The following is a 22,807-nucleotide window of genomic DNA, read 5'->3' on the forward strand; positions in this document are numbered from 1 at the left end:
CCTCTCTGTGTAATGGTCTTCCCACCACTGGCCATGAACTATTTCAATATGGCGAATAAAATACTCATTGCTGGAGTCATTATATTTTCTCATTCATTCAGGAGTCATTCTCTTGACCTTTATCTTGAGAACCTGGCACAAATGTTCACTTGGTCCCAAGGGGGGCAAATAACCAGGAGGCATTGATTGTAGTTCTTTGTGTCAAAAATCAAAACTATTCAACAAAGTTCTGTTAAAATCTAAAATCATTGCCAAACCCATGCATTGATCATTTCCTTTTTTTACACCTACATGTCTGACTCCCTGTTTCATAGGTCTTACAGGGGGAATTGCCTGGTCGACTTAAAAGACCCAAACAGTTACAAATTCAGAGGAAATGGGAGATTGCTATCCTCTTCCTTCCTGTTTATGAGATCACAGGCATGAAGGTCTAAACAACCCTGACGTCTCCGAATTGGCTCTTGAATTAAACATAGTAAAAAAAAAAAAAAAACCTTAAGGAGGCCTGAAAACATGATTTACTGTACTGTACAAACCATCATTGCAGATTTCCACTTTAAACATTTACAGAGAAGATTCAATGTTGAAATATCGTTTGGTTATATTCTCCTCCTTTTTACCCGGATACATCATTTTTATATCTAAAATATTTGTCAGAGCACCTTATCATCATCATGTTCTTCCAAACTCCTCTGATAACTCTAATAACTGTGAAAGATCATCATTATAGTCCCAGCTGAGTTGTAAAAATCTCTTTTTGTTTTGAAAAACATCTGAAGGATCATTAAGAATTTGAGAACGAAAATATCAGCTGACTCTAAATCTGACTGCTCAACAATTTTAGCAAGCAGTGGATCAATACTGCAGAGCTTAAGTGATGGCTGAGATCCACTCTCCTCCACAGGATCAGCAGAGGGGATGAATAGATGGAAGGAAAATATCGAGACCGGGAAGAGGGATGGAAAATACAGGTCCAGTATGTAGGCGATAAAATAGCTGCCAAATCTCTGGAGAGAGATAGAGAAAGCCAGACCAAACAGAAAGAGGAACTGTCAGAGGGGCAAGAAGAAATAAAGCGAGGGGGAACAGGAGCAAAAAAACTGTGGACAATAGTGATAACTGAATGTGGCAAATCAGGCAGTTTATGCTGGCAAGAGGCACATTTGTTTTTTTTTTCGCATTTATTCTGAGCTGTCCCAAACAATCCAGAGTTCATCCGAAGGTAAGTCTCATTTATCATTTAAAATCCTATAATAGTAATTAACTTCATTGATGACTGAATCTTTAGCATCTTTCTCTCTGGTAAGACATTAGATTAAAAGAAGTTGGAATATATGAAAAAGCTTGCGTTTGTCTGAAGAGGTGAATTAGTTAGAAATGTTAGATACTGTATTGATTGAATCTGGAAATTTTGAATGAGAAATGCAATAAATCCTGATAAGTAAGGGATTAAAAACATGGATAGGGCATGGGGAGCACTGCAGAGCTTTACATGGCATTCCTTATTGTTTAAAGAACACACTATTCTGTCAAAGAAAAAGAAGATGTTCAGGAAAAAATGATATGTCTGTCTGAAGAATTTCCATAGTAAACTAAATCCTGGTCAACAACTTTCTTTTGGTGCCAACAACATCCTCCCAGTGCTGACTAGAATGGATGGCTTAACTCATTTAGTTCTTCTGTAATTCCCTCGCACTGGTAACATAGTAAGAGGGAGTTGAGAAATGCAAAAAGTCCAAAAGAGTGAGTTAATTGTGTCCACACAAGCAGGAGCAATTTATGTATTTCCTGTGAAGCTTCAGTTGGTCTTTTTTGTTTTTTTTAACCTTTGTGGTTTCTGTAACCTCAACAGTTTATGTGGAGGCTGATAACAAAACAGGCAAGTAAGAGATTCAATGAGCAAGTTAAAGCCTTTGGTCTTTTGTGCTACTTAAAGCTGATTTTTAGTTTTGACTTCTTTATTTTCCTCTCATATAAAGTCAGTTCTGGGATCCCTTCGCTGCCAAAGGGCTCCTCTAGGATTTCAATCCATGAATCTGAGTACATTATTTTCTGTTTCACCCCAGTAAAAAGCTTGAGATCATTCAGGAGTGAAAATACATAAACCATCTTAAAACTATCAAGCCCAGTGTTTGTTGCATCATGGACCACAAACAGGGTGAACATAGCTTATGCAAAATTGACACATCCTGCTGGTTAAATTTTAATGCCATATGTCAAGTACCAAAACAAAGAAAGGATTGTTGTGCCAAAATTGCTACACACACTATGTTCCCTGCTAAACTTGTAATTAGATTTTTTAAAAAAATTGGAGAATGATTCTCATTCATTATGCATGGCTCAATTTAAAACACATGCCTCCCTCACTTTTGAACAGACACACAAGTGGCATCATGTCAGCTCTGCCAAAACCGTATTACTTGCAGCAATGGAGTGATGAGACAGACACAGTCAAGAAAAGAGTTGTCGAGCACAGATGGTGAGCTTCCAGACAGGGTAAAAAAATAAATGAAAGAGGTGAATTGAGAGATCTGAAGAGTTGAAACAAATATGTTAAAAAAGAAGATCGGCTAATACATTGTAATTTCAGGATTTAACTCTGGCCTTTATTGATCAAATCATGTTTTTAACAGTTTTCATTTGTGAGAATGCATAAATTCAGTATTTCCAAGCAAACACTTCCATGTGCATAAAAATACCGTATCAGGGTTTCATCCACTCCTCATTGTTTCCTCGGCAGAAGTGGCTCTTCTAATTGTGGTTTAAATCCAAAGTGTCCCTGTCAGACCACTTGTTCCTCACTGAGGTCACACAAGGAGTGGTGTGCCCACATGCTTCACTGGGCAGCCTTGGAGCTGTTTGTTTGAGCATCAGGACGTCAGTGGTTGTCATGCTAGATCTCTCAAACTTGGATACACAGCACTCCTATTTGTCTGCTACACATAAAACTCACTTGAACTTGTGCTACACAATCACAGACTATGTGAGTTAATGTCAAATACAAAGAGTTCTCTTGCCCCACTACATGGGGTGTTTTGTAACCGTAGCTGGTGATAGATGTAAAAATGAGAGGGAATTTGTTCAATTTAGATCCATATTTCCAATTTATGCAAGACCTTTGTTGAAGAATGAACAACAAAGTGTTTTGAATGAAGTGAAAAATTTCAAGTGACAAAAAAAACTCCTATTTCTTGTACAACTTTAAATTTCGCACACAAACAATTGCTGTGTGTGTGTGTGTGTGTGTGTTTGTGTGTGGGCAGTTTTCCTGCATATGTGACATGACGGATCAATCACTGTCACAGTTGTGGCAAATGTATATGACTACCCCCGGGATAATTTTGAGTCATCATAAGAAGATAGTTGTAATATTTTAATGAACTGTTACAACCACCCCCACCCAAAGCAGCCATTATATACTGTAGCCACCTGTTTTAACATGTTAGCATGAATCAAATCAAACTAGAGATACTGCAACAGCAGGTTATGTAAGTCAGATAATTGTATGTATCTAAAAAATAGGACAAAAATATCTTGATTTAAAAAAATGTTTTTTTTACCTGAAAAAGAAAAAGGTCTGTAAAATGGTTGTAAAATCCAAAGTGTTGCTCACATCACATACAAGTCCTTGTGTGACCTCAAAAAGGAAATAGAAACGTTGTTGATGACAACACCGCAGCTCTCTTGTGATTGGTCAAACTGACAGCATTACAACTCCCAAGTCTTTCCTGTTTTTCTGGCGTCTATAATTTACGTGAGAAATCTTTCTGACGGCAGAACAGGTTTCAAAACATAAAAACATCAGTTAAAAGTTATGACTCAGTGGATGTGAACTAATGCACGTTTGTAAACATTGTCTGTAATTCTCTGTAGATGACACTGAAGATGATGACAACTTCTTTACTCATGACTTTATTTCCTAACTCCTCTGCACAACCCGTCCTCCACCAGAACCTGAAGATCAACTCCTCTGATCAATTGAGTCCCTGGATGAACAATATCACCTCGCCACCTCTCCAACTGTCAAGCCTTGGCATGTCCTGCTTCACAATGATATTTGGCGCCATCTCCAACCTCATTGCTCTCGGCATCCTGGTTAAGTCCCGTGTCAGATTCCGCCGCCAATCCAAAACACCGTTTCTATTTCTAACAGTGGCTTTGCTTTTGGCTGACCTGGGAGGTCACGTCATCCCAGGAGCCTTTGCATTGTATCTGCACACAGATCTGAGGTATAAAACACAGGCCATAAAACCCACCGGGAAAGTCTGTCAAATCTTTGGAGCAAGTATGGTGTTTTTTGGCTTATGCCCTTTGCTGTTGGGTTGTGCCATGGCAGTAGAGCGCTGTGTTGCCATCACTCAGCCCTTTTTCCATGCTTCTATGATTACAGTGGCTCACGCGCAGCAAGTTGTGTTATTCATTTCCTCTGTTGCACTTGTGCTGGCAGTTCTACCTTTATTTGCTGTGGGGACATATACCACCCAGCCACCAGGCACGTGGTGTTTCTTGCCTATCCATGACCCGCAGTCTTCAGCTGACATTAATCTGTCTATGGCCTTTTCATGCCTTGGCCTTACTTTACTCGCTCTTTCCCTGTTCTGCAACATCCTGAGTGGTGTTGCGTTGCTGCAGACCAGAATGAAGTCTCACAATGTTTATAAAAAAGCTACAGCTCGTTGTGCTCGTCAAGCATCATCTGCATCTTCTTCCTCTTTGTTCAGTTTGTTGGATATGGAAATGATGGTGCAACTGGCTACCATTACTGTGGTTTCCTGTGTCTGCTGGGGCCCCTTTCTTGTGAGTACTACTCTTTTACTGCGAAGAATTTGTTTCTAAAAACATTTTAGTGGTCAGTTGTGTTTTAGGAACATCAGATTAGTAGATAAAGTATCAGCCACATCTTATGAGTGATTATGTTTCTCTTACATTACAGATCCACACTCTTATGATGATGCAGCTCAACCAAAGCCCCAGAGCCTCAGCTCATATGAAAGATGACTTCATTCTTTTGGGCTTGCGCATGGCCTCCTGGAATCAGATCTTAGACCCTTGGGTTTACATCTTACTCAGGAGGACAGTGCTTTTCAGAGTTTGCTGTGGTCTCAATAGACGGAGAGCCACAGTGGCAGCAAACAGCTTCTGTGCAGACACAAGCAGACAGGCCTTCAATCTGCAATGAACATGTTCATGGACTTTCTTTTTTTTTATAGACTGAAAAAATAATAATTTATTTCATGTGCGTTGTGAAAGCTGAAAGAACAAAAACATTTCAGTCCATCAATTTCAAAATAGAGCTGATATAGTCCATATTTCACAAGTGATTAAGAGACGGAAGAAGACTTTCATAACATTCCACAACATTTAGTTAGTAGTCTGTGTCGGTTTTGTCATCAATAGCGGCCACCTGCAAATCTGGTGGTTGGGCAACATTGGCGGATTTAATTTATGTCCAATCCAAATTGAGAACCGCTTGACAAGCTCAGAGGTCGACCAATAGCTGAGCTGCTGCAGGAGCGTCACACCCGTTGTGGGCGGTGCTTCTGTCGCAGTGACTCTGTTCAACATGGAGTACAGAAAATAGCCCGGTTCTCTCTGCATGTCACTGCTGTCATCCAGATTTCTATCAGTTCTGCCTCCAGTTCGCAAATTGTACATTCTCCCTCGTAGGTGCCACCCTGCCGGACTCGCCGACGTACGTTTGACATATTTCCAAATGTAGTTTGAATGTGAATTGTCAACTACTTGAAAAAAACAACAACAACAACAACAACCGCGCAGTCGAGCAGTAAAACTGCTGGAACACTTCAAAACTACTGGTTTCCTCTTGAAAACGCCACATTGTCGCTCTTCTCGACGCTCTGGACAGCCGGAGGACGGTTTTTTAATTCACGCTCGTTTCCGCGAAAGTAACCGGGGAGTAACGCATTGTGCCGGGCGGCGGGATTATCGGGTGAAAGGTGACATCGCTTCAGTCTATTGACTCGTAGGTAAGTTGAGAGCGAAATATACTATGCGAGTCAGCAGTGAGAGTTTGGGCGAGCTGGAGGGGGGCGTCTGTTTATGTCCGCTGCGTATGTGCGAGCTGAATTCCCTCCCCCCGTGACAACGTGAGGGCTTTAACGTGTTTCCAAAAAAAAAAAAAAAAAGTTCCCTGCGTGTTTACTTGTGCGTACCAGCCTGCACTGCCTTACTTTGCGGACCCCCGCGTTGAAACCCATCTTTCTCCCTTTACCCCCCCCCCCCGTGACAAGAATGCACAATGCGGCAAGTGTCTCAGCCTCTCTGGGGTCCGTGGGACTGTTGCGTCTCTTCGGTGTGTCCTGGTCCTGGAGCCTGGCAGCAGGCCTTGGGGTATATCTGGGCACAAGGAGCTGGAAGTACTTCTACATCGCAGCACGCACTGCCAAGAGAGACATCACGTGAGTTCAACGCCTCCAAATATAGTTGTGATACTTGTTGGTTTACATTTTTATTTTTTTTTATTTTGTACTTAGAGCTCTTTTCTTTCTCTCCCCACCATACTCAACCAGTGGCCTGTATGTGCTGTTGAGAGTCAAGATGGCTTTATGGCGTTACATTCGCAGTGGAAGCAATATTCCTTCCATTTTCGCCCAGACAGTGAAACACCACCCAAATAAACAAGCACTGATCTACGAGGCCACGGGGGAAACGTGGACCTTTACCCAGCTGGACGAGCTCTCCAACGCAGTGGCCCACTGGGCTAGAGGTCAAGGATGGGTCTCCGGGGATGTGGTGGCCCTCTTCATGGAAAGTAGGCCGCTGCAGGTGGCGCTCTGGCTGGGTTTGGCCAAGGTGGGGGTGGAAGCTGCACTGATCAACTTCAGCCTCCGCTGTGATCCCCTTCTGCACTGTATTGGGGTGTCAGCGTCACGGGCCATTGTGTTCGGAGCTGAGCTTGCTGAGGGTAAGAATGTGTTAAACACAGTCGGGATGGCTGATCAAGACATTTGCTTTTAATTCTGTGTAATCTGTATTGCAGGATTATATCTCGGATCTTCTTCAGCAAATTTTTTACAAGACACGTGATTTCATTGACCTTACGGCCTAAATACTGACCAGCCTCAACCACAAATGTTGCGTTAATTAACATTTGATCTGTAACATCAACAATGTTCATATTCAGTCTGTGTAGAACGTAGACTGCGTTAATGACTGTGTCTCCTACATGTTATGTGCTCAGGACTTGCTTGTGATCACAATACCACTCAAATTCTTTCTATAACAACTTTTTGTGAAGTAAGTAATGGAGCGTTTCGGTGACAACACAAACACTGAACTCCTTTGTTGTTGTAGTCACTATATGAATTCAGTGTGGAAGTGGGTTTTTTTTTTTAGCAGTTTTATAGACGTTATAGTTTAGAAATAAAAATGATAATTAGTTTGATCTTCCAAAAACAGTAATTTTTTTTATGCAGCAAATATTTGATTTTGTTTTTCTTACAAAGTTTTAGATATGTATGTATAGTATGTTCTTATTCAAGCCAGAGAGCTTTAACTAACATGACTGATGCCCTCTCTTCCCATCTTAACTCTTGCTCCTCTTTCTCAATGTCAGCCATGTCGGAGGTCAATTCCGCCATCAGCCAGTCCATGGTGCGGTTTTGTACAGGAGACATCAGTGAAGAACATCTGGCCAGTCTGGATGCTCAACCTCTGGACCCAATTTTAGCCACTGCATCTAGACATTCCCCTTCACCTTGTGTTCCCCCGAAAGGCATGAATGGTGAGTACCATATCTCCCACTGACCTCTAACTCTGTTGATCTTGAATCTTTGAGTAGCTCTGCTATAAAAAAAAAAAAAAAAACGTCTTCAAACACTGTGTTTAGCTGTGGTCAATTCTGAATTCCCAAAGCATACATCCCACAATAATACATTTTTCGCCCTCCACTGTCTAGTTTCTAAACTGAAATTGCTTCCCTGTAATTACATAACTCAAGCCTGATAAGGGAAATAGTTATAAGAAATATGAATCATCCTGAATTTGAGACAGATATTTTTCTCTAGAGAGCTGTCTGCAGTAGATATGGATGACGTGTTGAGATGTGCACTGTCTGGAAGATAAATCGTATCCTAGACCAGTGGTAAATCTTTCTTAGATGAATCAACATGTAAGTCAGCATTAAAGGTGCGAGCTTGAGATACGAGAGGTGTGTATTGTTCAGAAATACAATCACAAATATTTTCTGTTCTGTCCTTCTTCGGAATCTTGAATGGCTTTCCGGCAATAAAGCTGCAGTGTGCAGCTGTAATGCTTTTTTGTATTCTCTTCTGCAGACCGCCTATTTTACATTTACACCTCGGGGACCACAGGACTGCCCAAGGCTGCCATTGTGGTGCACAGCCGGTACGTTTTCTTGAACAACCGCTCACAACAAAAGCGTCTATCTCCTGAGTTGTTACAGTCGCTGCAAAGCTAATGACAGATGTCTGAGAATCTCTCCTCTTTTGCTGTGACAGCTACTACAGAATTGCTGCTTTTGGGTTTTATGCCTTTCGCATGCGCCCTGATGACGTTGTGTATGACTGCCTGCCTCTGTATCACTCAGCAGGTATGTGCTTGCGTGTCTCCAGCTTTTGATGAACACAGTTTTACCCTCTAGGTTTGATTGTCCTAAAGTGTGCCCTTTCCCTTCTCGTCAGGTAATATTATTGGAGTTGGTCAATGTCTGCTCCACGGCCTCACTGTAGTAGTGAAGAGGAAGTTCTCCGCCAGCCGCTTCTGGGAAGATTGCATTAAGTACAACTGCACTGTAAGAGCTTACGCTTGGAAAATATTCAGAAGTTCCATATTTGATTAAATCAACAACCATAAAACATTCCATTTTGAACAAGTATTGAAACCCTAGCAAGATATTATTTTTTTTGGCCCCCGTAGGTGGTGCAGTATATTGGGGAAATCTGCCGCTACCTCCTGTCTCAGCCGGTGCGGCCGTCTGAGAAGGGCCACAAAGTTCGTCTGGCAGTGGGAAACGGATTGCGCCCCAGTGTTTGGGAAGCCTTCATGGAGCGTTTCGAGGTGGCGCAGATCGGCGAGTTCTACGGAGCCACTGAGTGCAACTGCAGCATCGCCAACATGGATGGCAAGGTCAGCAGTCAAAGTGTAACGCGTGTCTTCGCTGACAAAAATGTGAGTTGGATCGGAGTTTAGCTCGTTCTGTCCTGCCAGGTGGGAGCCTGTGGATTCAACAGTCGCATTCTCCCCAACGTGTACCCCATCTGTCTGGTGAGGGTCGACGAGGACACCATGGAGCTTGTTCGGGACAGCCGGGGCCTCTGTATGCCTTGCCAACCTGGTAATGAATATCTGTATTACAATAATGACTTTGTTTAATGTAGTTTGTAACTTTTAACGACACTGATCCTCCGTGAGAACACAATTAAACTCCTCGATGCCTCGCAGGGGAGCCGGGGCTTCTGGTGGGTCGTATCAACCAGCAAGACCCGTTACGGCGTTTTGACGGCTATGCAAACCAGGATGCTACAAAGAAGAAGATAGCGCACAACGTCTTCAAGAAAAACGATTCTGTATATTTATCAGGTTACCAATCATTTCTATTTCGAGCTTGCAGTTTGGAGTGCCAAACTTATTTAGCCAGTGCTCCTTAGCCGTGCACAGCTAGAAGTCACTTTGTCTTCCGGCTACCCAAGGTGACGTGCTGGTGATGGATGACCTGGGCTACATGTACTTCCGCGACCGCAGTGGGGACACCTTCCGCTGGCGTGGGGAAAATGTCTCCACCACCGAGGTGGAGGGCATACTTAGCGGTCTTCTGGGTCAAACTGATGTGGCTGTGTACGGTGTCGTAGTGCCAGGTGATGGTTAACTCTGTGTGCTTAAACTGGCTTTAGCTTCACATTTAGAAAGCAACTGTTATTTCCCTTTAGCCTCATTGCTTTTGACTGTGCTCGCTACCATAAGCACGTATCTCCGTTTTTCAGGTTTGGAAGGTAAGGCGGGCATGGCTGCCATCGCAGACACTACAGGGGGTTTCGAGTGCAACAGTTTCTTGCAGAATATCCAGCGAGCTCTTCCTTCTTACGCTCGCCCCGTGTTCCTGCGAATCTCCCCACAAGTAGACACCACAGGTAAACTCTCCCGGTCCTTATCTTAAAAAAAAAAAAAAAAAAAAAACCTCACTAATGATTTCATGTCGATAAATATTAATCTACTCGACGTCTCTCAACACTCCCGTATAGGCACATTTAAAATCCAGAAAACCAGGCTGCAGAGGGAAGGATACGACCCACGACTCACAACTGACCAGATCTACTTTTTAAACACGAGAGCTGCACGTTACGACGCCATGGACGAGGAGCTCTACAATGCCATAGAGGAGGGAAGAATGTCTCTATGACGTGTCGGCGTCAGCAGGGCGGTCAGATTCTCTCGGTTACACAGATGCTGTTGACAGAGAGAGCGAGAGAGAGAGAGAAACGTATGCATACGGCGCTGTGTGCATCAGCGATTCCTGGTGGTTCGCCACCGGCTGGTTTTTAACCCTTCAGGGAACAGAGTTGAGAGGACTATTTGCATAGACAGAGTACTGTTACAGATGATGATTTTAACATTGTTTAAGTAACACACCAGAACCTGATGTGAGGGCATTTATTCTCTTTTAATAGCTTCTATCTATTTAATTGTTCAAGGAGCACCTCATAAAGCCTTTGAGCATCACCGCACACGAGGGTGGATAACTGCCACCTGTTTGGAACAGGATACACGTTACAATATCGTGGTTAGCACAGAGACGGTAGTATGAAGTCAGACTTTGTTAAAGGGTATGTACCCATTAACGAAATATGCTGTGAGGTTAATTCTGTGTAGGTTTAAACAATACAATTATGTTACTGCTGTGTGTTTAAATGAGGCTTGAGAGACCAGACTTCCAACATGCAGTGCATGTGGCTACTAGTTCAAACACTAACCATAGAATCTTTCAAGTTTTTAATGCAATGAAAAACTAATCCCACTTGTCAGGTTTAAACCTCTGAACAGACACGGGTTTGCAAATGCACAAACACTTTTACTGTATGTGCCTTTTACGAAACTGCAGATCTGTTTAATTTTTTTTAAATTCTTTTCTTGGATTAAGGAACTCGAATAAATGTGGAAATCACAGTAGTGATTCTGTGTCATGCAAAGCTGAGTCACACACACAATGACTTGTTTTATGTAACAAATCTTATCAGTGTAGTAATCTACAGGTGTTGTGAAGATATTTACAATCCCTAATTTCCCAGATTACATTCGCTTTCGTTGTAACTCAAATTAAATGTTTGAAAACGGGTTTGTTTCCTGTCGTTCATTAAAAACACTTCAGAGGTGATTTTAAAAATGTCATGGTAACGTCCTGCTGGAACTTCACCATGCATGTCCACGATCTTACAAACGAAAAACAGATCACATCTTCACGAGCTTCAGAAAACCTTCGTGTCTTTTGTTTGTCAAATTTCGGACAAAAATATTGGAAATCTGTCTTCAAGGTTGATTAATGGTCCGTTGACAAAGATATCCTTGTGGGCAGGATTTTCAGCGCATGCTCTTTGCAAGCAGTGCAAAAGTAGGGGAAGACTTTGGGGCTGATGATGTCTGTGAAGGTGTAGAGAGGTGTCCTCTCTCCAGGGTCGTAAAAGGTCACCTTGCCTCGGTCCATGTCTAAAACCACTCGTATCACTTCCGGCTTCTTCATCATGTTTAGCTGCTCCCATGGTGCTGTGCAGGCCTTGTGCTCTCCATTACGGAACCTTATAGTCCAGAATCCCTCTGCTGGAGTCAGCACGTGCTTCCCCTTCCTGTTAATGGACTCGCTGGCTACCCCCACCACCCAGTAGGTGTTGTCTTTCACCTCCACATCCCAGCTGTTGCGTCCGGAGGAATAACCCTCAGCAGCCAGCAACTCTGCACTGATGTCAAAACGTTCTGGGTTGTTCGGCAGCTTGAAAATCTGGGTAGAGTTCTGCACAACACTGAGATCCTCAGAGAGGATGAAGCAGCTGGCGGCTGTGTTGGGATCCAGAATCACCGGATCTTGAAAGTAAAAAACAAAACGGAAGTCATTCATGAAATAGGAAACGTGTAGCGTAAGACATGACTAATTATGATGAGAAACTCACTGAATTTAACTACACTCTTCATCTTCTCCCACACTTTATATTTCAGAGAGCCCAAGTGCTTGGCCACATCAATCAGAGCACCAGAAATCATTTGTGGATCAACGGAACGTCGCCAGGTCCTGAAAAGATGCTTCAGAAGTTAGTTGTTGAAACTTGTGTCTGTAAAGTTCTTTTACAAGTTGTTGTAATGACACTCACCTCCTTATTGTTTCCTTGTAATTCTAAAAACAGAATTGAAGAGGACAAAAATCACCAAATGAATAGCATACGATATGAATGTATAATTCTGCTTAAATTCAACCTGTGCTTTTCTAATTGTCTTATCTACCTTAAGAAATGGGATATCTTTAATTGTCATCTCCTGTTCCATTAATCTGATGGTGTTGGAAAGCGTTGCCACTTCATTGCTCATCTCCTCAATCCTCTGGTTAATCATCACATTCTTCTCATCCTCCTCAGTCTTCAGAGAAGAAAGTCGATCAGCCTCCTGCTTTTTCAGGAAATGGTGAAGGACCTCAAATTCCTCTTTGATCTGTGTTTCAGTATGTTCGGCTTGGTTCTGGAAAAAGATATTACTGATGGTAATCACTGCCTCCACACCTTAACTCTTTCGTCTATGTTCAAAGTAACATTTGGCACCGACGGGGATGACAGTACCTTGACATGTTCTGCCATTTCCTCACAGACCATTTTCGCTTTCTTGTACATTTGCAACTTCTCTTTCAAAGGCAAGAGAGCACTCTTCAGTTCCTCCTACAAAGTCAGTGACAGGTCATCAACTCTTAAAAACTAGGTCAGTCTGGCAGGTGGCCGAGCTGTCAGCACAATTTGGGGCTTTCAGCTGCCGCATACTCGTCCATGGCAGCATTCCATGCAAATGCATAGCTGGGCAATACGGCTGCGTGAAATTAAAGTGACACATTTACGGAAAAGTATCGATAACACAAGCAAAATTTAGCTCATGCAGCTTAGAGTCCCGACAGGGACACAATATAGCAACCGATTGATCCTTTTCAGATCAGTACTAAGTACGTTTTCTTGGTTTCTGGAAAAGGCAAACAGTGGAGGGCAGGTGTGAATTAATGTAGCGTCACAGAAACCTTGTGGGAGTCAAGTTTCAGACCTTTCTGGACCCCAGTAGCAACAGCAAACCAAATATATGAATCTATTATTAGAAATGTTAATGAACTCTGCCAAAAAAAATATACTGGACAAGTATGTCGGGCTTAGTAAGGAGAAAACTCAAATCTAAACCAATGAAAAACACATTAAAAAAAAATTGTACATGCTGGCAAGCTGTAAATTAAAATAATGTGCATGTATTATTTAATGTGAATGGCATTTTTAATTTGGAAATTTGCACACTAACTGGTCAAACTTATCAATTATGTTGAGTTTCAAATTAAGGAAATCCTCTTCACATTTTATTTCTAAAAGGCTCACCCTTATTGTGATTGACCTTAGATTCTAGTCAGTGAAGACAGTCATGTATTTCACGGTTAAAACAACGTGACCGATATTTCAACAAACTTTAAACCATCAATCATTCCAGCTGCAATTCTTGTTGGGAAATAATGCAACAAGCAGCTCATCTTTAAGATCTGCAGTTCAAATAATGAAAACGTGCCACTTGTGTAAAACGCTGGTGGGACCAGCCTGTGACCTTAATGTGCCTACCTTACAGTCATGAGCACCTTCCCCAATAGGATAGAGCTTGTGGCCGGTGTGTGCAGCTGCTTTCCCACACATACCACATATCGGCTCCAAGTCCTCCACACAGAAGAGTGTGAGCTTTTCTCCGTGCTCTTTACAAGCCTCTGGGTCATTCTGGCTCCTGTCCTCCTTGAAGGATTCACAGGCCTTCTGCAGCACAGTGCTCACCACTATTTGATCCATGGAGGAACGGCGCCAGCACAGAGGGCAGTAGTGTGAATCCCTACAGCCTTGTGTTTCCCAGCTGTCTTTCAAACAGGCTTTGCAGAATCTATGTCTGCAAGTCAGCACCACTGGCTGACTGAGTATGTGTCCACAAATTGGACAGGAGAGGTCTTCCTCACAATGAGCCCGTCTGCTGGCCATCCTTCCTCACAGAGCTTTGATGATGAGGCAGGATCTGAAGCCCCTCCTTCATCTCCCATGAAGGCTGCGTCCTCTTAACCTCAGCAATAAGTGTTAATACCTCAGCTCCCAAAGGCATATCCCATGTTATGTTGTGTAGAGTTGAGCATGCACGTTGCACGTTCTCAAATAAACGCCGCGCGCCTCAATAAAACTAATTTCACTTCAAGAGATTGTATCTGTGCAGATTTGTGCAAATAACAGAAACAGAAGGGAGTAAGATGATAAAGGGATATCTGCACTCAAGATGGTCTTGTGATTACAGTGATGATCACCTCTAGTAATCTGAGAAGCCTGCAAAAACAACCAGTCACAGGGTAATGAAAGAGTTGACTGAGAAACAATGTCCAAAATAAGACTGTGAGGGTATTAATAGACAGACGTGGTGACCACTGGAACATTTTTTTACCATCAGGTTAAGCTTTGGGCCTCTGACACAACTTCCATAGTCAAATATCCCTTCTGGTATAAAACAGAAAACACTGATTTGATTTATTTTTACTGAATAAAAGCAGGTTTTGTACACAGTGTTAAGTTTTTAACAGTAAATTGTTGAATGTAATCCAGTATTTCGTTTTGCAATTCTGTTTATGAGAATGAATATTGCAGCAAAATAGGTCAAGAGTGTGTTGGTGGAGAGAAAGCATAGGGAACATGATCCTTCTGTTAGGTCAGTGCAGCTTCAACTATTGCCTATAATTCATTGTATGATCACTCTTGCATCACACACATGATATGTTAAGAATCCCAGTCTGTCATGTACCAGGAATGAGAGACATGTTTAGTCAGTTTGTAGATTATTGACATTCTGATTACAGATTTTCCAAATCGTCTTGTTCTAATTGTTATCATAATGCAGTATAAAATGTTGGAGAAATACAGACAGATTTTTAATTTTAAGTGTCCACAGCCTTTTAATACACCACAGCCTAAATGCAGTCTGTGTAATAATAGTGAGTGAAAGCTTTGTTGTGAGTTAATCCCCCTCAGCACTCCTTGCCCAAATAAGTAATAGTATTGTTGAAATGCCAAGGTGAAAATGTGATTTGTGTCGGTGCCATTGCCAGGGCAGAAGTTCAAAGCCATTGATAGTAACAGTTGACATACACATACACACGCTTCAGCCATGCTAGATTAGTAATGGCGCCGCATGCGGACAGTCCACAAATACTCCTTTTAATGTGCATTTATTTGATTTAAAACCATATTGTTGTATTTTTTTTTTATATGGAATATATCATTTTATAATGCAATTTATAGCTGTTATCATATTAGTCATTAGCTTATTCAATTAAAATTACTTTCTAAATGGCTGAGATCAAATGTATTGGGAAAGGCCATATTTACTGCTTTTTTCCTGTGGGTTTACGTTTACATTTGTGTGTGTGTGTGTGTGTGTGTGTGTGTGTGTGTGTGTGTGTGTGTGTGTGTGTGTGTGTGTGTGTGTGTGTGTGTGTGTGTGGGCATGAGATAATGAGGAGGCTGAAAGGCGTATTATTACAGTTCATAGACTAGAATTGATTAGAAGGAGCAGGGCGGGTTATCAGTTGCAGGTTATCAATTTCCAGCATTTCTTCAAAATATTCACATTTGCAGACTGAGGAAAGCAATCACTTTAAAGATACTCTAAAGTACACCAAACATTTAAACTGATCAAAATCATTATTCTGTGGAATAACTTGTCAAAATTAAGCTTAAGAAAGAAAGAATTAAAGAAATAACATGAACCTGACCTAATGCTAATACAGCAGAGCATAAACTGAATTTCTATTTTTATTCTGCTTACCTTACAATTCTTGAATACCTCCTTTATGGGACACACTCTGTGATTCATATGCAGGTCTGATCTGCAGCACAGAGGAGAAACAGCCTCTCGCCATGTGCTTCACAAGATTTATATGGAAGTCCAAGACTCTCCTCAAAGCAGACAGGACACTCTTTAGTACCATGTTCTACCCAGAACTGCTCCAAACAATAATTACAAAAGCTGCGACCACAGCCGATGCAGCAGAGGACCTCTGGCACCAGGAAGGTTCTCCCGCACACAGCGCAGCAGGACTCATCCACACCCTGACATGAAATGTTGACCTCCATCTGTGAAACTCAAAGCAGCACTGAAATGCATATTCTCTATTTGCATGTACAGCATGTACTTTGGCTTTGCAACTACATCTAGTGCTGCCGCAAAGAGGGGGCAAACCAGCACATTAGGTTTCCCCTTAGCTTCACATGCATATCATAGGAAGGTTTTCTGATTCAAACCAGGCTAATAGCAGAAATATGATCTTTTACAACCTTTAAAATGTATTTATATGAAGATATGTGATCTTTTAATATTCATATGTTTTAAATAACATAAAAATTATTTTGGCGATTCCGTCTAAAATGATCACTTTTCAAAGAATGTTTTAATCACATGGTCCACTTTATTGATTTTCACAAGGGAATGACAAAAGTGCAAAAAATAGCAAAAAAAATAAAGTAATGCAGGGCAGACACTGTACACGAAGATAGATAAAAACATACATATTAGCAGAAGACTTTTTAAGAAAATAAAAGGAATTCAAAGCTGAATGTGTGTAAGGTCAAAATAAATCTGGTGTAAAAACTTGGGTCTACCCAGAATTTGTGAGTTCAGTCATCAATGGCTTCCAAAGTGTAAAATCTCATCTGAGCTGGGTCTATTTTACACAAAAGATTTACTTATTTTATTTTAATTTTATTAAGGCAACACTGAACACATGCTCTAGTAGTACTGTTCAACAAGATACACTGAAAATACAGTGGTTCACGAGGAAACTAAATGAAACGAGCATGCTAATTTACCTCTGAAATGCATGTCAGTTTCACTTGAAACACTGTGAACATATTATTTAGCAGCAAAAAAAATCTGCTGACAGAACATAATAGAAACTCAGGTAAAAGCTATATTGACAACTATTCATGAGATGTGAGATTCAATGTACAGTCTACAAATCAATTTACACTTGAAAGAAGTAACTGTTTATTAATTTTATAGAGTGAAGTAAATTAATGTAATAATATATTTTCCGTTTCATTCAATGTGACATTCTACTCATCAGGAAAATTAATTCTAAAACATTTCAGATGTTTTTGACAATGTATACCCAGTGTTTCTCTGAAAAGAGTTTAAAAAAAAAATCATAACCATTTAATACTTTTTGGCTTATATAACATTTTAGAATCTTCTCCATTACAACGATATCATTATTCCAGTCCTTGACATTTTTCTTTGACTCTCTTCCCACTGTCCTCAATAACAAGAGGTCACTATGGCACAATGTCTTCACACCAGCTTCCTGTCGAGGTGGTCAGAGGCACGTCCAGAGCGCTGGTGTCGGACCTCCAGGTGTTTGCTCTGGACGTGGTCGAAATGCTGGAGCAGCTCGTGGTAATCCATCGGAGTGTTGGAGGCCCGTTTGGAGGCCACTTGCCGTTTCGAGTCCATATATTTGGATTCATCCACGGTCCTCATGAGGTCTGGGTTGGGCACACACCTCAAGCGGTGAGAGAGCAGCTGGAAAGCCTGGCTCTGTGGCAGCAGCATCAGCAGACCATACAGGGCCTTGATCAGGTACGGGTTGTTCTCCACGTCCAGGAGCTGCAGACGCAGGTAGGTAAAAATGGGGCTTTCTACGAGCTGCACCAGCTTGTCGACCTCCATCAGGAAGTCTACCGTCACCTCCAGATTTCCAAACTTCTGGATGAGGTCGTAGGCGTGCTTGTAGTTCTGTGTGAGGAAGCAGAGCGACACAGTGGCCACAGGGTTGTGGCACCAGGAGCGATACAGGCAGCAGAACAAAGCACAGCTCTCCTGAGTGCGCAGGTCTTTCAGCTGGTTGCGCAACTGGAAGAGCTCAGCCGAGGTGAGAAGGATGGTGTTGAGCGTCTGAACCATGGTGGAGGCGAATTTAAGGTCCTCCTCCTTCAGCAAGATGTCAGCCATGGAGTGGAAGATGTTCTCGGCGTGAAGCAACAGACACAACTGTCTGATGATGAAAGCCCCTCTGTTCTCCAGAAGCTTCCTCTCCAGACTGAAACGCTTCAGCAGGTTGATCATAAACTTGTAGAAATAGGAGTTCATACTGGGAGTGGAGGGGGAGGAGTCCAGCGCTTTGGGGCCTGCACTATGCTGCTGGCCTGTCTTTGCGCCCTCCGGCACCTTGAGCTCCAGTTTGTTATCAGTGCTGTCGCAGGAGGAGGTTTGGTCCGTTTGGCCGGCGGGGGACGACGCTATCTCGGCTAAAACCTCCAGATCTTTCAGTATCACTTCATCGGACTCATCAGACAGAGTTTTCAGCAGCATGGGAAACAGGCTGTCTGTGTGGCGGAACATTTTGCGCGGCGTCTTGATGTAGAGGTGATAAAGCCACTTGAGCACAGCGATGCGAGTCATCATGCCAGTGGAGGAGTCGTGGAGGTGGCGGCCCAACACCTGAACAATACCGTCCAGGTCCAGAGTGACCTGATGCCTTTCAGCACTCGCCGGAGTGAAGAAACTGATGTTACTGAAACCAACAGATTCTTGTGATGCATTCAGCATATCGTTGCCGTCCGTGTTGGTTTTGGGCTGGCCGTCTTCCCTGGACGGGGACTCTGTGCTTACACTTTTTTCTTCCTCCTCCTCCTCCTCATCATCCTCAGGAGTCACCAGCTTCATCAGACTGTGATTACAGGCGCTGGCCGCTTCTTTGGTGTTCTTCTTTCTGTCATCGTAGGACAGGCAAGGCAGCACCGCAGTTAGGATGCCAGAGGAGTAGGGGAGCATCACTCTGCCTGCCAGCTGGATGAACTCTCTCATCCACGTCATAGCCGTCAGCTGAATCAGATCGTTTGTGAGTTTGGTCTCATCCGCAACCTGGCAGTGGATGACCAGGATGTTGGCCATCTCAGCAAATTTCACACTGGAGGGCGTCTTCTTAATCTCCTTCAGAAACTCGCCCAGCACCACCTCGCACATCCGGCGGATCTCTTTGCTGTTGTCGCCCAGGATCTGGAAGAGCCCATCGAGGATCTCGGGGAGGTAGTCTAGCAGGTTGATGTCGGGCACAGACTCCAGGACGTGGATCCAAGAAATTATGAACTGCCTGGCGTACTGATTATTGGAGTAGATTCTTTCTCTCAGCAGGGGAACAAATGCCACCAAGTCAAACGTGTTGCTTTCTGTGACTATGTCTTTCAGCAGTCTGTCCAGGAGTTCGGATCCGCTTTTCACATTGGGGTCTGGATCCGCTGCGAGCTTGCTGAGACCATCAAAAAGCATGTTGAAGTGGGGCAGCACAGCTCCCCTGGCCACCTTGACTATATTATAAAGGGCCTCGCAGGCATAGTAGCGCAGACGGCTGTCCGAGTCATTAAAACACGTGAGTACAGGCTCTATGAGCTCCTTCAGATACAGACCCGAGTCCTTTCCGAGGGCGATGGAGCAAGCTGCCAGTCCAATGAGACCCCCCTTTCGGCTGTGGGGGTGCTGGGACAGGGCGAACTCAGAGGCCAAAATCTGGATTACATGCCTGATTTGAGTGGAGTTGTTCTGAGCCACAAACTCCCGCACGAGTTTCTCGATTTCCAGAGCAGCTACTTTCCTTTTCTCGTACAGTTTGTCATTCAGAGCTCTGACAACGTTGGGCGTCAGCGGCGAAAAGTCCTTCTCCGTGTTCATTTTCGGAGCTGAGGTGGTCCCGGATCCTGTCGGCTGAAATGTACGAGGACAGGATTTTGAAGTTTGTGGCAATGTATTGGAGAAAAGACGTCGGTTTCATTTAAGAACCAGGAAGCCTTGCACTACAACGCAGCTGACCGGTTACATCCGCCGGAAATACGTCACGTTTCCAACATTTATTTGGGTCCCGCTTTGCTGGCATTATTGTCAGCGGCAGCGCAAATTACCTTCACTAATGCACGTTTTCATTTCCGCCGCTACTCAAGTTTCTCCAATCTGTGAATAATACTTTTTTTTTTTTTTTTTTTTTTTTTTAGGAGTTTCATTAGAGCCGCCGTTAGCGATGGCGAGCCGCCGCCTCTCTTTCCACACACAGCTCTCCTCCGTCATGGAGGCGATGGCGCGGTCTGCCCTCGGTCAGGTCTGCAAGCTGGTGGACGAAGACTCGGCCGAGCTGCGGCTGGAGCTCTCCCGGCTCCTGTTTGCAAACTCCGCCCTGGCGGAGAAAGTAAACAGCCTGGAGTGCGAGATGACTGTCGTCCACAGCGGCGACCCAGAGTTGGTGAAAAGTCGCCGCAGCGTAGGCGTTCAAACGGACCACCACAAAGACGGGGACGCTGATGGTACTCTCGACAGTGAAAGCATTTCAGATAACATGGAACAGGATTTGCATCGTCTCTGCATTCACTGTGTTTCTCGCTTGCTTTTATGTGTGACTTCAGTGTCTGGGCCTCCCACCATAGAGGGGATCTTTGGAAAAGACTGGTGCATGAATTTGTGGAAAGACAGAGACCCATATAGTCTGCAGAGTAACACTGATTCCCCACAGTCCCTTGATAAGGTGAGAGGAAGTTATGGCTATGAGCAATAAACAGCTGTGTTTACAGACGTGAAGTGCAACAGGTAAATAAATAATAGGATACACAGCAGAATATCCACGCTCATAATGTTGCAATAGAAACCTGCCAATGCGCATAAAACAAACAACGACATCTACACCTGATGCATGTTCTAACTACCACACGTATTTTAAACAAAATAACAATTCATTTATTCAAAAAAATGGTACACTTTGGAAGTGGGTTGCAGCGCTATACCGGTATCACGGTACACAGATGCGTGAAACTTCATGGTTATCACACTCTGTACAATTAATTATTACCAATAGTGAAAATAATGCAACAAATGGAGATTGTCACCTGTGCGTTGCATATCTTCATACCCCTACAATTGCCTGTCAAGACTGAGCAACAGGAGCTACATGCACATTTACTGTAGGGAAAATCAGATGGACTGCATCACCAGTCTTTGCCCACAAAAAAAATATGTGGGATAACTCTAAATATCCCCAAAATGACCTGTGGTTGAAGATGGATAACCATTTTGCAAACAAAGTTGAGCCAAAGTGGCTGCCAAAGAAGGAAATATGTCTTTGTGAATTCCTCCGTGCTGATCAAAGTGTGTCCCCTGAATAACTTTAATCCCAAAAGAAAAAAACATGAACGTTTAAACATCCATCAAAACATTTTACATTCAGTTCTCAGATTTAAGATTGTGTCCAACCATCAGTCCACAACACAAAGATTTTTAATTGACAAGGCGACAACGAGGAGAAAAGCAGTAAATCACCAAATCTGAGAAGGAATGAAAGAATGGTTTACATCGTCTTTGATCAAACAATCAATTATAACGGTTGTTTAATTTGCAGCTGTAGTCAAAACCGATGAAGCGCTGTTGAATGACAGCGTTTGTCTGTTTTGTAGTCTGTAGGGATTCTGTCCGACCAAATTACCGCGACTGAGATCAAAGAGGAGGATTATGCGGAGGACGCTGCCAGTAGCTGCCAGCAGGAAACGCTCAGTACACGAGGTACGGGAGGGAAGAAGAAGAATTGGCATGAGGGAAATACACACTGAACACGTCGCAGCTTTAGATACTTTTTTCACTTTTATTCAACAGAATGCGAAGAAAGCCCGACTGAGGAACCAGAGGAACTGTCATTTGGCTGCTCGGTCGGCGGCAGCACTTGCAGCCTGTCATTCGATGAGGACGGAGAACAGATTGCGTCTGCTGGTGGTGTCGAAGAATCGTCTGTACAGTTGGTATCCATCAACGATACAGAGGAGGCCTTCATCAGTCACACCATCCCAATCGAAGAGGACGACGACGACGACGACGACGATGTGCAGTTTATTCGAGAAAGTCAGCTCGAGCTAGCAGACGAGCCGAGCCGCGACAATCAGCAAACATTACTGGGAGACGACAGTGAAAGCGTCACCGCTGTGGATAAAGACTCACCGGACGACTTCGATGCGCCTTCTGTAAAGACGGCCAGACATCCAAATAGAGACAAATTTACTTGCCAAATATGTAGCAGGTCCTTTTTTCACAAGGGCACGCTGACACACCACATGAAGTCCCACAGGTTAACCTTCTGCAACATTTGTAAGCAGCATTTCCCTCGCAAGACCAAGTTGAACTCGCACAGCTGTGTGCCGCCATCCCCCTCTCAGACAGTGACTAAGTCATGCGAGCTGTGCGGCAAGACCTTTGCCAACCCGTCGGCTCTGAGGATCCACTACGTCGTCCACACAGGAGAGAAACCTCACAGGTGCAGCTTGTGTGGGAAAAGGTTTACCCAGAAAGGCAACCTGAAGTGTCACCTACGCATCCACACCGGCGAGAGACCGTTCCGCTGCAGTAAATGTGGGAAGACCTTCACACAAAAGGTGAACCTCAACCACCACCTAATGGCGCACATTAATCGTGAGTTTGTAGGGGAAACGCCAATATCGAAGAGTCAGTTGACACCGAGGAGTTTTCAAAAAGTTGACGTCTGAAAGCCGTCGGGTTGTTCTTCAAGAGCAGT

The 22,807-nt window shown here is 43.3% G+C and overlaps 5 protein-coding genes across 7 annotated transcripts; 3 read left to right on the top strand and 2 right to left on the bottom strand.

Annotated features, from left to right (window-relative positions):
- The first annotated feature begins 3,906 nt into the window (after positions 1–3,906).
- On the top strand, positions 3,907–5,761 carry ptger1c (prostaglandin E receptor 1c (subtype EP1)). The gene is made up of 2 exons (XM_069702727.1): positions 3,907–4,797; positions 4,934–5,761. Exons 1-2 carry the CDS (start codon positions 3,907–3,909, stop codon positions 5,177–5,179), a joined length of 1,137 nt encoding a protein of 378 aa, XP_069558828.1. The 3' UTR covers positions 5,180–5,761.
- On the top strand, positions 5,563–11,310 carry slc27a1a (solute carrier family 27 member 1a). 2 transcript variants are annotated; one of them, XM_069702999.1, is made up of 13 exons: positions 5,563–5,987; positions 6,252–6,419; positions 6,531–6,925; positions 7,577–7,744; positions 8,298–8,367; positions 8,481–8,572; positions 8,664–8,773; positions 8,899–9,108; positions 9,190–9,316; positions 9,424–9,561; positions 9,672–9,836; positions 9,963–10,109; positions 10,221–11,310. In XM_069702999.1, exons 2-13 carry the CDS (start codon positions 6,253–6,255, stop codon positions 10,376–10,378), a joined length of 1,947 nt encoding a protein of 648 aa, XP_069559100.1. In that variant the 5' UTR covers positions 5,563–5,987; position 6,252; the 3' UTR covers positions 10,379–11,310. The 2 variants fall into 2 exon arrangements, with proteins under 2 accessions (XP_069559100.1, XP_069559101.1); XM_069703000.1 differs by having other exon boundaries at positions 5,563–6,419.
- On the bottom strand, positions 10,800–14,222 carry trim35-13 (tripartite motif containing 35-13). The gene is made up of 6 exons (XM_069703012.1): positions 13,815–14,222; positions 12,795–12,890; positions 12,466–12,696; positions 12,336–12,358; positions 12,138–12,256; positions 10,800–12,051 (listed from the first exon to the last, which is right to left on the bottom strand). Exons 1-6 carry the CDS (start codon positions 14,214–14,216, stop codon positions 11,513–11,515), a joined length of 1,410 nt encoding a protein of 469 aa, XP_069559113.1. The 5' UTR covers positions 14,217–14,222; the 3' UTR covers positions 10,800–11,512.
- A 2,445-nt stretch (positions 14,223–16,667) lies between these two features.
- On the bottom strand, positions 16,668–20,082 carry vac14 (vac14 homolog (S. cerevisiae)). The gene has a single exon (XM_069702998.1). It carries the CDS (start codon positions 19,936–19,938, stop codon positions 17,563–17,565), a length of 2,376 nt encoding a protein of 791 aa, XP_069559099.1. The 5' UTR covers positions 19,939–20,082; the 3' UTR covers positions 16,668–17,562.
- Positions 20,083–20,206: 124 nt separating this feature from the next.
- On the top strand, positions 20,207–22,778 carry LOC138623456 (uncharacterized). Of its 2 annotated transcripts, XM_069703003.1 has the most exons (4): positions 20,207–20,561; positions 20,661–20,779; positions 21,702–21,807; positions 21,898–22,778. In XM_069703003.1, the coding sequence occupies exons 1-4, from the start codon at positions 20,282–20,284 to the stop codon at positions 22,776–22,778; spliced, it is 1,386 nt and encodes a 461-aa protein (XP_069559104.1). In that variant the 5' UTR covers positions 20,207–20,281. The 2 variants fall into 2 exon arrangements, with proteins under 2 accessions (XP_069559104.1, XP_069559103.1); XM_069703002.1 differs by having other exon boundaries at positions 20,207–20,779.
- Positions 22,779–22,807: the final 29 nt, after the last annotated feature.

This window comes from Brachyistius frenatus, unplaced genomic scaffold (genome assembly GCF_029030835.1).
Source record: "Brachyistius frenatus isolate BFR_SWC_R1_liver_20210118 unplaced genomic scaffold, ASM2903083v1 Contig_43, whole genome shotgun sequence".
NCBI classification, from domain to species: domain Eukaryota; kingdom Metazoa; phylum Chordata; class Actinopteri; family Embiotocidae; genus Brachyistius; species Brachyistius frenatus.

Coding starts and splice junctions, on each gene's coding strand:
- ptger1c (XM_069702727.1), top strand. CDS start 3,907: ATGACTTTATTTCCTAACTCCTCTGCACAACCCGTCCTCCACCAGAAC. Junction 4,798..4,933: donor TCTGCTGGGGCCCCTTTCTT/GTGAGTACTACT, acceptor CTTACATTACAG/ATCCACACTCTTATGATGAT.
- slc27a1a (XM_069703000.1), top strand. CDS start 6,253: ATGCACAATGCGGCAAGTGTCTCAGCCTCTCTGGGGTCCGTGGGACTG. Junction 7,745..8,297: donor TCCCCCGAAAGGCATGAATG/GTGAGTACCATA, acceptor TCTCTTCTGCAG/ACCGCCTATTTTACATTTAC. Junction 9,109..9,189: donor TCGCCAACATGGATGGCAAG/GTCAGCAGTCAA, acceptor CTGTCCTGCCAG/GTGGGAGCCTGTGGATTCAA.
- trim35-13 (XM_069703012.1), bottom strand. CDS start 14,216: ATGGCCAGCAGACGGGCTCATTGTGAGGAAGACCTCTCCTGTCCAATT. Junction 12,697..12,794: donor AAATGGCAGAACATGTCAAG/GTACTGTCATCC, acceptor ATCTTTTTCCAG/AACCAAGCCGAACATACTGA. Junction 12,052..12,137: donor GAAGAGTGTAGTTAAATTCA/GTGAGTTTCTCA, acceptor TTTACTTTCAAG/ATCCGGTGATTCTGGATCCC.
- vac14 (XM_069702998.1), bottom strand. CDS start 19,938: ATGAACACGGAGAAGGACTTTTCGCCGCTGACGCCCAACGTTGTCAGA.
- LOC138623456 (XM_069703002.1), top strand. CDS start 20,282: ATGGCGAGCCGCCGCCTCTCTTTCCACACACAGCTCTCCTCCGTCATG. Junction 20,780..21,701: donor CCCCACAGTCCCTTGATAAG/GTGAGAGGAAGT, acceptor TCTGTTTTGTAG/TCTGTAGGGATTCTGTCCGA. Junction 21,808..21,897: donor GGAAACGCTCAGTACACGAG/GTACGGGAGGGA, acceptor TTTATTCAACAG/AATGCGAAGAAAGCCCGACT.